Here is a 12997-nt window from a genome sequence, read left to right on the forward strand (position 1 = left end):
TCGTTTCTATATATTTTTCCTTTTTAAAAGTGTGACTACAAATTATTTTAATCAGTTTTTCTTTTATTAAAGTGTGTTATGTATTTCTTTGGAATTTTGTATGTACCTATGTGTTTGTTGTTCTTTTGCCTTTTAATAAAAAAACCACAACATTTGTGTGTATACTATAGAGATAGCCAGTGAGCTCTTACTGAGAGCAAGTGAGCACACATTTTAAAGTGTTTTACATTGAATTTTACGCTCCCTTGCTCTCAGTAAGCGCCCACTGGTGCATGTGTTTGTTTTTTTTGTGTCTTTTGGGTTTGTATTTTTTTGCACCCAATCATATAAAATGTTTGCACCCAAACATAAAATTGTTTCCACCCAAACATATCTTTGTTTGCACCCAAACATATATATCTTTGCACCCAAACATAAATATCTTTGCACCCAAACATATATATGTTTGCACCCAAACATATATTTGTTTCCACACCCAAACATATATTATGTTTGGGACTGTTGCAAACATATATATGTTTGCTGCAAAATATGTTTGGGACATATGTTAGAGAGGCCGATTTTTTTTTGCGTGTACTGATTGTAAAGTAGCTCTATATGCCGCATTTTTATCTTCGGTAGCAGCACGACACTCCTGGTCATACCATGAATTCCTTTGTGGAGGTCTCTGGAATCCAAGTATGGATTTTGCGGCTGTTTGCATGGAGTGGGCAATATTTTGCCATTGTGTTGTTATGTTATCGGGACAAGGAGTGCTCGCGTTAAGCAATTGGGCTAGTTGAGTGGAATATGCTGTGGCTATCTGTTGTGTTTGCAGCCTATCGATGTCCTACTTCCGCGTTGTGTCTGTTCGTGCTTTATTTGCAACGTTTAGACGGGTACGTACCTTTGCTGCAACAAGATAATCAATGTTTGCGCCTCGGAACGATCGTACATCCAACACGCTGGATGAATGTCTTCCATCTATCACAACATGATCAATTTGATTACTTGTTCTTTGATCTGGGGACAGCCAGGTGCCCTTATGAATATCGAGATGCTTAAATCTGGTACTGCTAACTACCATGTTTTTGCAGCTGCAAAGTCTATCAGCCTCATACCATTGTCAGATGTTTCACTGTGGAGACTGAATTTCCCGACTGTTGGGCCAAAGATATTCTCCTTTCCAATTTTGGCATTAAAATCGCCTAGAATGATTTTAATGTCATGGGCAGGGCAACGGTCATATGTTTCTTCTAAGCGCTCGTAAAATATATCTTTGGTCTGTTCGTCCTTTTCTTCAGTGGGAGCATGAGCGCAAATAAAGCTGATGTTGAAGAATTTAGCTTTTATTCGAATTGCAGCAAGTCTTTCATTCACTGGGGTGAAGCTGGATACCAGATGTTTTAGTCTCCGACTAACTACGAATCCGCAACCAAACTCATGCTTTACGTCATGGCAGCTATAATACATTGCGTCACCTTTAGGTGTTGTTGTGACGCCTTTCCCAATCCATCGTATTTCCTGTATGGCAGTAATATCGGCCTTGTACTTTTCAAGTACGTCTGCCAATGCGAAGACTGCACCTTCTCTATAAAGAGTGCGAACATTCCAGGTGCAGATTCGCAGATCATGGTCCTTAAAACGTTTGCGGGGTTCGTCAACTTTAGAGGGGTTTGTTTTTCTTTTCTTTCGTTTTTTCACAGTAGGCTGTTTTTTTCTAGGGGAGGGTTACTAACCCGACGCCCAAACCCAAGTTTTTAACGTTCTTATGGGTGAACGCGCGGCACATGTTAGCTCACTACCTTTAACGGGTGTTAAAGGCAGTTCCCCAGGTGACACCACGGGGAGGTCAGTGTCCACTTGAGATGAAAGAGGGACCAAGATAAATCCTGGGCTTTGCCATGTTAAAACCGGTCAGGACCGTTCCTTGGTATCTTCCATCCCCTACGTGTGGTGACCACTACAACCTTCAAATGTCAAATTACAGTTAGTTCGATTAAAAATTGTAGCTAAAATTGCCAAATTACTGAAAATCGGCAGGTACCGTTATATGGGAGCTATATCCGAACATGGACCTATGTTTGTGTGTGACCACTCAGAACTTCAAATGTCAAATAACTGCTAGTTCGGTTTAATATTGTAGCTAAAATCATCAAACTACCGAAAACCGGGAGGTACCGTTATATGGTGGCTTTATCAATACATCGACCTTTCTTGAAAATTTTTGGTGGAGAGGTGTGGTGACCACTAAGAATTTGAAATGTCAAATGTTCAAATTACAGATAATTCGGTTAAAACTTGTAGGTAAAATTCTCAAAATACCGAAAATCGGGAGGTACCGTTATATATATATATATATATATATATATATATATATATATAATTTTTTCGAATATAAGTTTTTTGGTCACTAAGAACCCTAAATATCAAATTATAGCTAAGTCTGTCTAGAAATGTGACTTAAAACGTCAAAATACCAGAAATTGGGCGGTAACGTTATATGGGGGCTATTCCAAAACATGGACCTATGTCCACTAGTTTTGTTATATAAGTTTATTGACACCTAAGAACCCTAAATGTCAATTAGCTATAAATTGACATTTAGGGTCTAAAAATGTTGCTAAAAACGTCAAAATACCGTATATCGGGGGGTACCGTTATATGGGGGCTATTCCAAAACTTGGACCTATGTCCACAAGTTTTGTTATATAAGTTTACTAGCTGAACCCGGTGCGCTTCGCTACCCCGACCAAGATAAAATATAGTGGAATGCTATACTTATATTGAAATTATTCTTTAAAATACTTTAATGCATAAATATAGCGGATATGAAGGCTTTCCCTACACATTCAGTTCCGAGTATGGAGCTTATGTAAGATTCCTGCTAAATCCTTTCCTACTATAACTACACCGAAGTGGGTGACATTTGCAAACGTCATATCGTATCATAACGTTAAATTAGGAATAACGTTAAGATTGAGAACGTTTTTCCAATGGCATATATCAAGCTGTTGTGACACCTTAAATTACTATTAGGGTAACTTCCGCTTGCATTGACAATTTGTAATCCAATAATAATAATGAGGATACGGACATGTCTTAAGTAAATATAGGTTACTGTTTACCCTTCGCCCATCCCACCTAAGAAGTCTCTCAGATATATGATATTTAATAATTTTAGCATTGATTTTCTGCAACTAAAAGTACACGCATACTATAATGATGACTTCTACTGACTTCAAAGACACTTCCTTAAATAATGAATCAGAGATTCAATATTTTATTATTATTCCTTATCTCTACTCATGAGATATTTTTTAACAAAAGGTTGACCTGAAATCTGAACGTTTTTTTTCGAACATTTTTTAGTCCAAATTCTGCACACAATTTACAAATCTCGTCCGATTTCAATATAATGTATATAGTCCCAATTCCTTCACACTTAAAATCTTCATTGAAATTGGACATTCGTAGCGTGTTGGTGCATCAGGTGCCTCAAATTGGTAAAAATTTTATATGGGAGCTACATTCAAATCTGGACCGATTTCGATATATTTTGGCACATTTATTTGTAGGCAAAATTCCGTAACAAATTCCAAAATTTATTCCAATTGGGCATATATTGCATGTTTGGTGCGTCAAATAGATTAAAAGTCTTATATTCAATAAAATATAGCTTTTTTAAGAACGACTTTTTGCCGTAATGACGAAATGAAAGAAATAACTGCTTTTTTACACCGCTATTTGGTGTTTTCGATATTTGTAGAATATACAAAAAATGTATGACCCTATTTCACATATTTTTAATCTGCATAAAATGACAATTCGATGTCCCTCAGTCTGCCCGTATGTAGAAAAGTAGACGAAGCTCTCAAAATTTTTGATGGAGTTTTTAATGCAATTTATACAGATCCTAAGATTTGGGACGGGTCTGCCAGAGGAACGAAGTCTTTTAAAATCCGCCAGAAACCGAAGGCTTTCGATAATTGAATAAAATGTATTTAAATAATTTAACCAATTAGTTAAGTTAATTATAGTAACACGAAATTGTAATTGTATAATCGGGAACATCCGAATACAAATTGGCAGATGAAGAAGAAAAGGCGATTTTGTTATGGAAGATGATTTTGTCGGTCGTTGTTTTAAAATATACTCCATAGAACAATACCATATTTTCGGTATTTTGAAGGTTCGGAAATTAGATGTATACCACCATATTGTAGAAAATTGTTGGTATAGTCCCATAGTGTCCGTAAAACAATACCTACATATTTTCGATATTTTGTTGGTGTCAGGCACATCGTACAATAAAAGCGTGTGCAATTTTTATTTTGGTCTTCGGTCGAGGTACAAATATAGAACGACACCGCCCGAAAGCGGTATTTTTGGAGTTGAGTATCAATCACTGCGCTGTGGGTATTCTTGATGACCTATATACCATTAATTGCGGTAATTTCGAATTTTCAGACTCGTGGTACCGGAATATGAACACAACCGCATAAAAGATGTTTTGTCGTTACTTACGGTTACAAAATTAACATCGGAATGTATTTGCTTTCCCAAATAATAATAAAAAAAAAACAACAAAAAAATTTAAAATTGAATATAAAAATTTTAAGACAATCGCGAAGCAAAACAATTGTAAATGGTCGAATTTTTTATCCACGTACGAACGACTTTTGAGTTTTATATAATAGAAGTCGCGGCATTGAAATACTCGTATGATAGAACATGTAGCAACCCCATAATAAGCTTTTGTCGTTACTTACGGTCACAAAATTAACATCGAAATATATTCACTTTCGGAAATGTAGGCATTTTCTTACTAAACCATTAATAATAATTGCCTCTATCGAAACCACTAATAATCGTTGACAATTTGTATCTTTTTAATTTCCTTTAAATAATTTCAATGCAAATTAAATTGATTGTCGTAAATAAAACATTTTAAAACCTTCAAATATTGATAAAACTAAAACATAAAATGTCACAACTTGTGCATATTAGGAAAAGTCAGAAAATTTTGACGCTACATGAACGATTTTTTGGTACATAGATTGAGGAAAAATTCCCATTCTCAAATCTGTTCGAGATACTAATTTTGGATATTGCGCGCAAAAGTTCTGGCCGTTACAATTCAGATTATTAGAAAAATCTTATAAAAAAGCTAGTTATTATTTAGAGAAACATTTTTAATTTATGGCTTCCTACATACTATATGTTTACTGAGGTCCCATAACTTTAGTGAAAAAGTTGTAAATTTTCGCGGAAATTAGGAAATAATTCAAAACAATTGGTAGTTTTCAACTTGTTTTAAATTCAAGTTGTTTATGCATCCGAAAAATATATAAAAATATGTACGTAATCTAAACATCGCGAAGATTCAAATGAAAATGAAAACTATACAAATCCGTTTAGTGGTTTGCATATTATAGTAAAAATAAAAAAAATATATTGAGGAAATTTATAAAATTTTTGTAAGAGAAAATATTTATTAAAATTTATTTTGTGAGTTAGTTGAAGAAAATGCAGTAAAAATAGGTCGGAGTTATTCTTCTGTTTTAGAAAAATTTCACGCAAAAAATCAAATTTTTTATTATATTCACTTCTCGAATACACGCTAACATCTAACGGAAGATCAAGTTTAAATAGATTTTGGCTTCTTTTAAATGGGGTATAATCTTGAAATAAAACTTTATCGGGTAATGTTCATTTTGAAATGCGTGTGAATCGCGAAATCCTCAAAATAGCTTAATGCGCATGTGGTTTACCAATACACCGAATTCTTCTCTTTTAAGTTGTACACATTTGCCAGGATTTACTTTGGCCGCTAAAATATAGCATCGCCTGCAGCGTAGTGTCCAAAAAACGGTATAACGCTTATAATTTGCACAAAGTGCATACACTTTTTATGCGCATCCGATGTCACTATCATCCAATAAAAAAATACATCGATCTAAACCTATTTCGATCAAATCCATCAAGAACAGTGGATGTAGCATCACACACTATTTTTGTGATAAATCGGATACAGCTCCCATGCCACTTAATTTTTTAAACCGCTGTTTTCCCAAAAAACGCCTGTGATGTGTCATTGAAAAGGAAACGATCCACAGAAGACGCGACTAAATCCGCGATATTTTCAAAAACATTTTACGCACATATTTCGGTTTTTGCAGTTGCTGTTTTCGCCGTTCTAGTGGATGGATTTTCACGATTTATGATTTATATGATTCGGACCGTCAAAAAACTAAAATATCTTGGGGTCCCAGCACAATCAAATGTATATTGTAAATACTGTACCCCAAAAACAGGATCCTTTGGCAGTGGATTACTCTGATGCTGTCTGCGCTACATGGTCAATATACATATCAAATTATGCATAAGGGGGATGCAGTGGAAATTATGAAATGTGATACATTTTTTCATTTTTATTCTTCTACTTTTACTTTTGACAGATATCCGTTATTTAAACGGTTTAACCGTCAATCGAATAACAACCTAAAAAACTCGTTTGCTTCAACGTGTTTTTACCATTTACGTGTTTTTATTCATTCATAGCTTCTGCGAAAATTTACTATTTAGCCACATTTTTGAGCGTTGATTAAAAACACTTCGTTTGATGCAACTATGGTCATATTTCGTGGAACACTGCAATATTTCGCGAATTATAACAGTGCAAACCTTGGCTTCATCAGTGTTAAATTTTTTTGACTTTCATATACACTTTTCACTAAAATTTTGAAAAGGTGGAAATAAGCAAGTCGACAACAAAAGTCTCCAACAAAATGTGAGGAAACTATACCAAAACGTAGATTTATGTCCACAAGTTTTGTTATATAAGATTATTGACACTTAAGAACCCTAAATGTCAAACTATAGCTACATCGGTCTGAAAATGTAGCTAAAAACGTCAAAATACCGTATATCGGGGGTACCGTTATATGGGGGCTATACCAAAACGTGGACCGATATAGCCCATCATCGAACTTGACCTGCCTGCAAACAAAAAACTCCATTTTTGTGGTTGCTAGAGTGATTACCACAGACGGACGGACGGACATGCACAGATCGACTCAGAATTTTACCCTGATCAAGAATATGTATATATTCTTTATAGGGTCGCAAATGAGTATTTCAATGCGTTACAAACGGAAAAACAAACTTTATATACCCTCCATACTATGGTGGAGGGTATAAACAAATCATGAAATCCAGTGGATTTCGGAGCATTAGTATAAACCAGCTATAAGAATACTATATTCTACAACAAATTGATGTACATACAGTCAACCAAAAAAGTCTACATACACCCCATAAATCTCGAGTTTTAAAGGTAAGGAAGCATTTTTATGAAAATCCAAGTACATAGTTCTATTTTATATCCCTAATAAACAATATTACATACAACAAAAATATATTCCATAATACGAATAACGGTATATTCTATAAAAATTAAAAAAATACTAGGGAAAAAGTGTACATACACCCAATGAAATATTGAGATTACCGTAAAATTTATGGAATAAGCAATACAAATTTTACATTTTATTGCTTTATCGAATGTCTCTGGTTGTCTATGATATATTTTAGGCAAAATAGGAACATATTTGTGCTTTAATTGACGTTATTTAAGGTCAGACTTCGCGTATAGCTCTTTAAGGCGGACCCTTGCAGATATCTTTGAGTTTTTCAGTCTGGTAGTTTATGAAACCCCAGGAAATACAGTAGGACTAATTATTTTTAGATCCTAGAGAACTTTGAAGTTGTTCTTATGGATAATATATGCTCCTGAGCTTCGCTAAATATGCGAATTCCTGAGTTTTTTCATTATATTTATAGTTTTCACAGCATTCCAAGGGTCAAATTACAAGCAAGAACCTTGGAATTACCTTGTAATACATTTTTGGACCTTAACTCAATCAGAAATGTACAACATTATTCTACAAACCCGCTCTAAAGTTTCCAAAGTATCAAAATAAAAGCACCACTAAAGAATGCATGGAATTTGTATGAAATTTACAGTGTTAACTAGTATGCTCTCGTTTATGATCGTTAGGGTCACTTGAAGCCCTATAAATATCGGATGCTTTTACATTGCTTATTCAATGGATGCTCGAGGATTGTACCAGACCTTATTACAAGGTAATTCGATGGCTTCAGCATGTAATTTGCCCCTTGGAATGTTGCGAAAACTATAAAATTTATGAGAAACCTCAAGAATTCGTATATTTAGCGAAGCTCAGGAGCATATATTATCCACAAGAAAAACTTCATAGCGCTCTTGGATCCCAAAATTGCTAGTCCCACTGTATTTTCTGGGGTTTCATAAACTACTAGTCTGAAAAACTCAAAGAAATCTACAAGGGTCCGCCTTAACGAGCTATACGCGAAGTCTGACATTAAATAACGGCAATTAATCCACAAATATGTTCCTATTTTGTCTAAAATATATCATAGACAACCAGAGACATTCGATAAAGTAATAAACTGTAAAATTTGTATTGCTTATTCCATAAATTTTACGGTAATCTTAATATGTATTTCATTGGGTGTATGTACACTTTTTCCCTATTATTTTTTTAATTTTTATAGAATTTACCGTTATTTGTATTATGGAATATATTTCTGTTGTATGTATTATTGTTTATTAGGGATATGAGATAGAACTATGTACTTGGGTTTTCATAAAAATGCTTCCTTACTCTTAAAACCCGAGATTTATAGGGTGTATGTAGACTTTTTTGGTTGACTGTATGTACATAGATAAATTGTAATGACGTGATTCAAATATTACATTTATGTACATATGTATGTATATGATAAGTAAATATTTGTTCCAATACCACCTGCCACACGCCCCTTCAAACAATCACAAATAATAAAAACAATAGTTTATTTTTCCTTATCTCTCGCTCTCTCTCTCTTTAATTGACAATTCACTGAATAAACAATTTCATGTAATTAAGGTACAATTGTAATATTTTTTGATTTGACCATTGCAACCAACTGCTTGGCACCTGCACCATTAGCTTCTTCATAGTAAGGCAGTGTTTGCATACTTTTCAGCCAATCTGATAATTTGGGAAACTTGGATTGATCGATATCGGCAAAAGCTACCAAAGAAGTGACCGATGTTAAAATACTAAAGTCAGCTATTGTCAAATGGTCACCAGCCATGTATTTGTTATCCTTGAGGAATGATTCCAGAAAACCAAAACTCTCCACTATGGCATCGATTTGATGTTGAGGCACCTGTGTTTGATTTCTAAAGAACAGGGGACCGGTAATGTTACGCAAACCTCCTTGAAACAAGACACCAGCTTCGAAATACATGCGCTGATCAACAACAGCTCTTTTAAGCAAATCTTTTGGATACAGCGAATCATCTTTGCCATATTTGCCAACTAAGTACGCCATAATGGCATGTGAATCCCATATAAAGTGTCCATCCTCTTCCAGAGTTGGTACAGTATGTTGGGGATTCTTTTTCAAATATTCCTCCGACAAATGTTCTTTAGCCAACAAATTGACGACTTTATATTCGTAGGGCAAATTCAATGCTTTCAACGTAAGCAAACAAGCACGTACCGGTGGACTTGGATCTAAACCGTATAAAACAAGTTTTCCCATTGTTGTTTGCGATTATTTTATAGTTTTGCTTTCGAACTCCGTTGCCAGTAGTGATCGCTTTGGACGGTTGAAAACAACTAACTAATTGAAATGCTAATAGATTAAATTTCAACAACTTGATAACTGCTGTCTGTCTGTGTGAGATTAATTGTTGCTAATGTAGCGTTTATTTTTATTTAGCAAAATCTCAATCAAAGTGGAATTATGAAATAATATAATATGTTGGAGTGACATGGCTACGTACATATTTACTCAAAGAGTGACTCATCTCAAAAAATCAAGTTTCGAGAAAAACTCGTTTATGGTTGTCGATTGATATTTAACATTCCAACTTAAAAAAATTATTACACAAAAAATAAAATAACTACTTGGACCATATTTTATAAAGAGCTAGCCAGATATCAGGGTTAAATTCCGTGCAAGACCAATCAAGATTTGAAGAACTTTAGTACTTAAGAAACTCAAAAAACTTTATTGTTGATTTATTCCAAACACCTCGTTGAGTTTTAGAGATATATACATGGAAATTTGACACAAGATAAGAAAGTATCAGTCAGCTGTGCCGACAGAGATATATCCTCAGCCTCGGACCTAAAGAAGCACAGTGCTTCTGACGTCTATAAGGGTTTTTTGAGTTTTTGGGCCTATCTCTCAGGAAGTACGGATTTGCCCCCGAAAATACTTTACCGTCTTAGCTATGGCCGCAAATACAACATGTTGCCAAACATTTAAAAACGATCCCAGGTGAGTCTTTAACGCGCACTCTTTCCAAAATTTATGTGGGAGGTACTCGAAAGTGTCGTCCGATGTAGTCAATATTAGGCCATAATTCAAGGCTGTAGGAAATAATACGTTTGGACCAAATCGGTTTCTCCCTTCAACAGTTTGTTTAGTTGGTGCCGGCAGGCTTTTTTGAGATTTTGGGCCACTATCTCAGGAAGTATGGAAATGCCTCCGCAAAAAATGCGCCGACGTAACAGAGCCCCCAAGACGAACTTTTTGGAAAAAATTCAAAATGATCCGAGACGAACTGTTAAACTACACTTCACCCAAATTTTGTGTGGGAGGTACCCGATGGAGTGCACCGATATAATCCATATTCGAACCCAATCCATTTTAGAGAAAATTTTTGAACTTTTGTGGGGGAGGTACCGGAAGGAGTTCCCGTCATCGAACTTAAACTAAGTTTGGACAAAATATAACTAATGCAAAATTTTGGGACCCGATCGGTTGCTTCGTTCATGAGTTATCGCATGCACCAGACAGCCAGACAGACGGACATGGCTAAATCGACTTAGAATTAAGTACTACAACAAATACAAATCAACAACAACCACATTGGAATTTGATTTTGTTTGTAACGTTAGTGTCAAAGACAAATGTAAACAAAATAAAGAAATGTCTATAAATTATTGGAATTTAAAAAACTAATATTTTTTTCACATTTGATTGCATATTTTGGAAAACATGAATGAAAACTAGATAGATTTTCAATTTGAATGTTTCCATATCAGTCCAATAAATGCATAATTTCTCGCAGAGAGTAGAATTCTTGCAAAAATTTTTGGGGTCGCTGGTAATTCATTGAAAAAGTATAAGCTGCTTCAATCTTTTGTTTTTGAAATCAAAATAGCACACGTTTATTAGGGCTTTATTATTTTCAAGTTTAACAAAATACCACGCATATTAACAAATATTGTACCGCCTCTATAAGCGGTGTTTTAGTGTACGGCACGTGGTTTGGACTTGGAGGAGGTTACATGCCATTTATATAAAGAAGTCTTTATGGGAAATAGTTTTTTTTCTGATGAATATATTTTTCTTTAAAAATATATATCCCTAATATACATCGAACATAGAAATAAATATAAAAAATGTCGTATGGAATTTGACACTAACATTACAGCCCAGTTCAGTCAGCTGGTTATTGCTGTTACCTTTTCTAGTTCTACCATGTCTGAATGCTTTATATCTACATTTTGATTCAAATTTGTTCTATTCTAGTAGATTCCTGAGAACTTTTTTAGAACGACCCTATTATTCAATATTTTTTTGACATGTAAGCTATGTTCCTTTACTTTTTTAATGGCAAGAGTGGTAAAAGAGAAAAGTGTCAATATTGCTCAAAATTGCTCTCTCATGAACATTTTTACCAGAAAAGTAAAGGAACAATGGTAGATCTGGCAGCAATGTCAAAAAGAAACATACAAAAATCAATTTTCGTCTTTTATTTCACAGTTTTTAATGTAGTTTTGTCAGCGTTCGACTTTTTCTTCGCTTTTCGTCCATTTTCTTCTTCATTGTGAAATAATCGTCAAACAAAAGTCGAAAAATCAGTTCTGCCATTTTTTACCTGCAGAAATTTTGCTGGTAGCCTGTGGTAGAAGAGAAAGCCATTATCGTTCTCTCTCCTCTCTCACTCTCTTAAAAATTGCTTCCAGTTTTGCCACTTTTCGGGGATAAGGAACGCTTTGCAGGTTAAAAATGGTAACAAATGTTAAAAATGGTAACCTCAGGTAAGTAAAGGAACACAGATGTAATTTTCAATAATTGTTTTTGTAAATTTGTTAGTTGTTGTAATTCATGCATGTTGCATCTACCTTATATAAATGTGCCTTGGTATGGTCCCTGCAAGGAACAACTATCGCAGAACTATCGCAGAGTGTGCCGCCACTTCTTGAAAGTCAATTCGGCGAAGCTTCTAGAAAATCATTTCCGCGATAGTTCTTGGAATTAATAAAAAACTTAGCCCCAGTTTCTGTATGTCGAAAGAAGAATGTGTGCGAATGAAACACGCCCGAACTTTAGTTTTCGAAATAATTTTACCTTTGCTTTTGCTTCAAAACAAAAAACAAATTTGAAAAACACACAAGAATTTGGTCGTGTTTCTTTCGCACACATTCTTCTTTCGACATACAGAAACAGGCTGTAATTTTTTTATTTTCACTGTTCGATAACACAAAAGTTTGTAAAAATGTTTACAAACTTTTAGAAAATGCTGTTCGATAACAAACTTGTTCAGTAAAAAAGAGAAATGAGAAGTAGTTGCAAGAACTTGTAAGTCCCGATCCACACTAGAAAAAATTGCATGAAATTATGCGTCTCTAGATCGACCTCCATTGTAGAGTAAAATCATAAAATTGCTGTAGTGGGGAATTCGATTGAAGAACACCTAATTTCATGAAATTTTTATACCCTCAGCCTTTAGGCTAAGGAGGGTATATACACTTTGATACGATGAAAATGTGCCTCATCGAAATAATGGTTTTAGACCCCAAGTATGTTTGGACGAAATGTGTTTCAGACAATTCGGAGTCGATCTAGCCATGTCCGTCCGTCTGTCTGTCTGTCTGTCTGTCCTGCTGGCTGGAGCGCACGATAA

At 34.8% G+C, this 12997-nt stretch overlaps 1 protein-coding gene across 1 annotated transcript; it reads right to left on the reverse strand.

The window, feature by feature from the left end:
- Nucleotides 1-8861: 8861 nt before the first annotated feature.
- LOC141390765 (glutathione S-transferase 1-like) lies at nt 8862-9708 on the reverse strand. The gene has a single exon (XM_073963726.1). The coding sequence runs from the start codon at nt 9613-9615 to the stop codon at nt 8947-8949; it is 669 nt and encodes a 222-aa protein (XP_073819827.1). The 5' UTR covers nt 9616-9708; the 3' UTR covers nt 8862-8946.
- Between the last annotated feature and the right edge of the window lie 3289 nt (nt 9709-12997).

Source organism: Musca autumnalis, unplaced genomic scaffold, assembly GCF_047663935.1.
Source record: "Musca autumnalis isolate F117 unplaced genomic scaffold, ASM4766393v1 scaffold_1, whole genome shotgun sequence".
NCBI lineage: Eukaryota > Metazoa > Arthropoda > Insecta > Diptera > Muscidae > Musca > Musca autumnalis.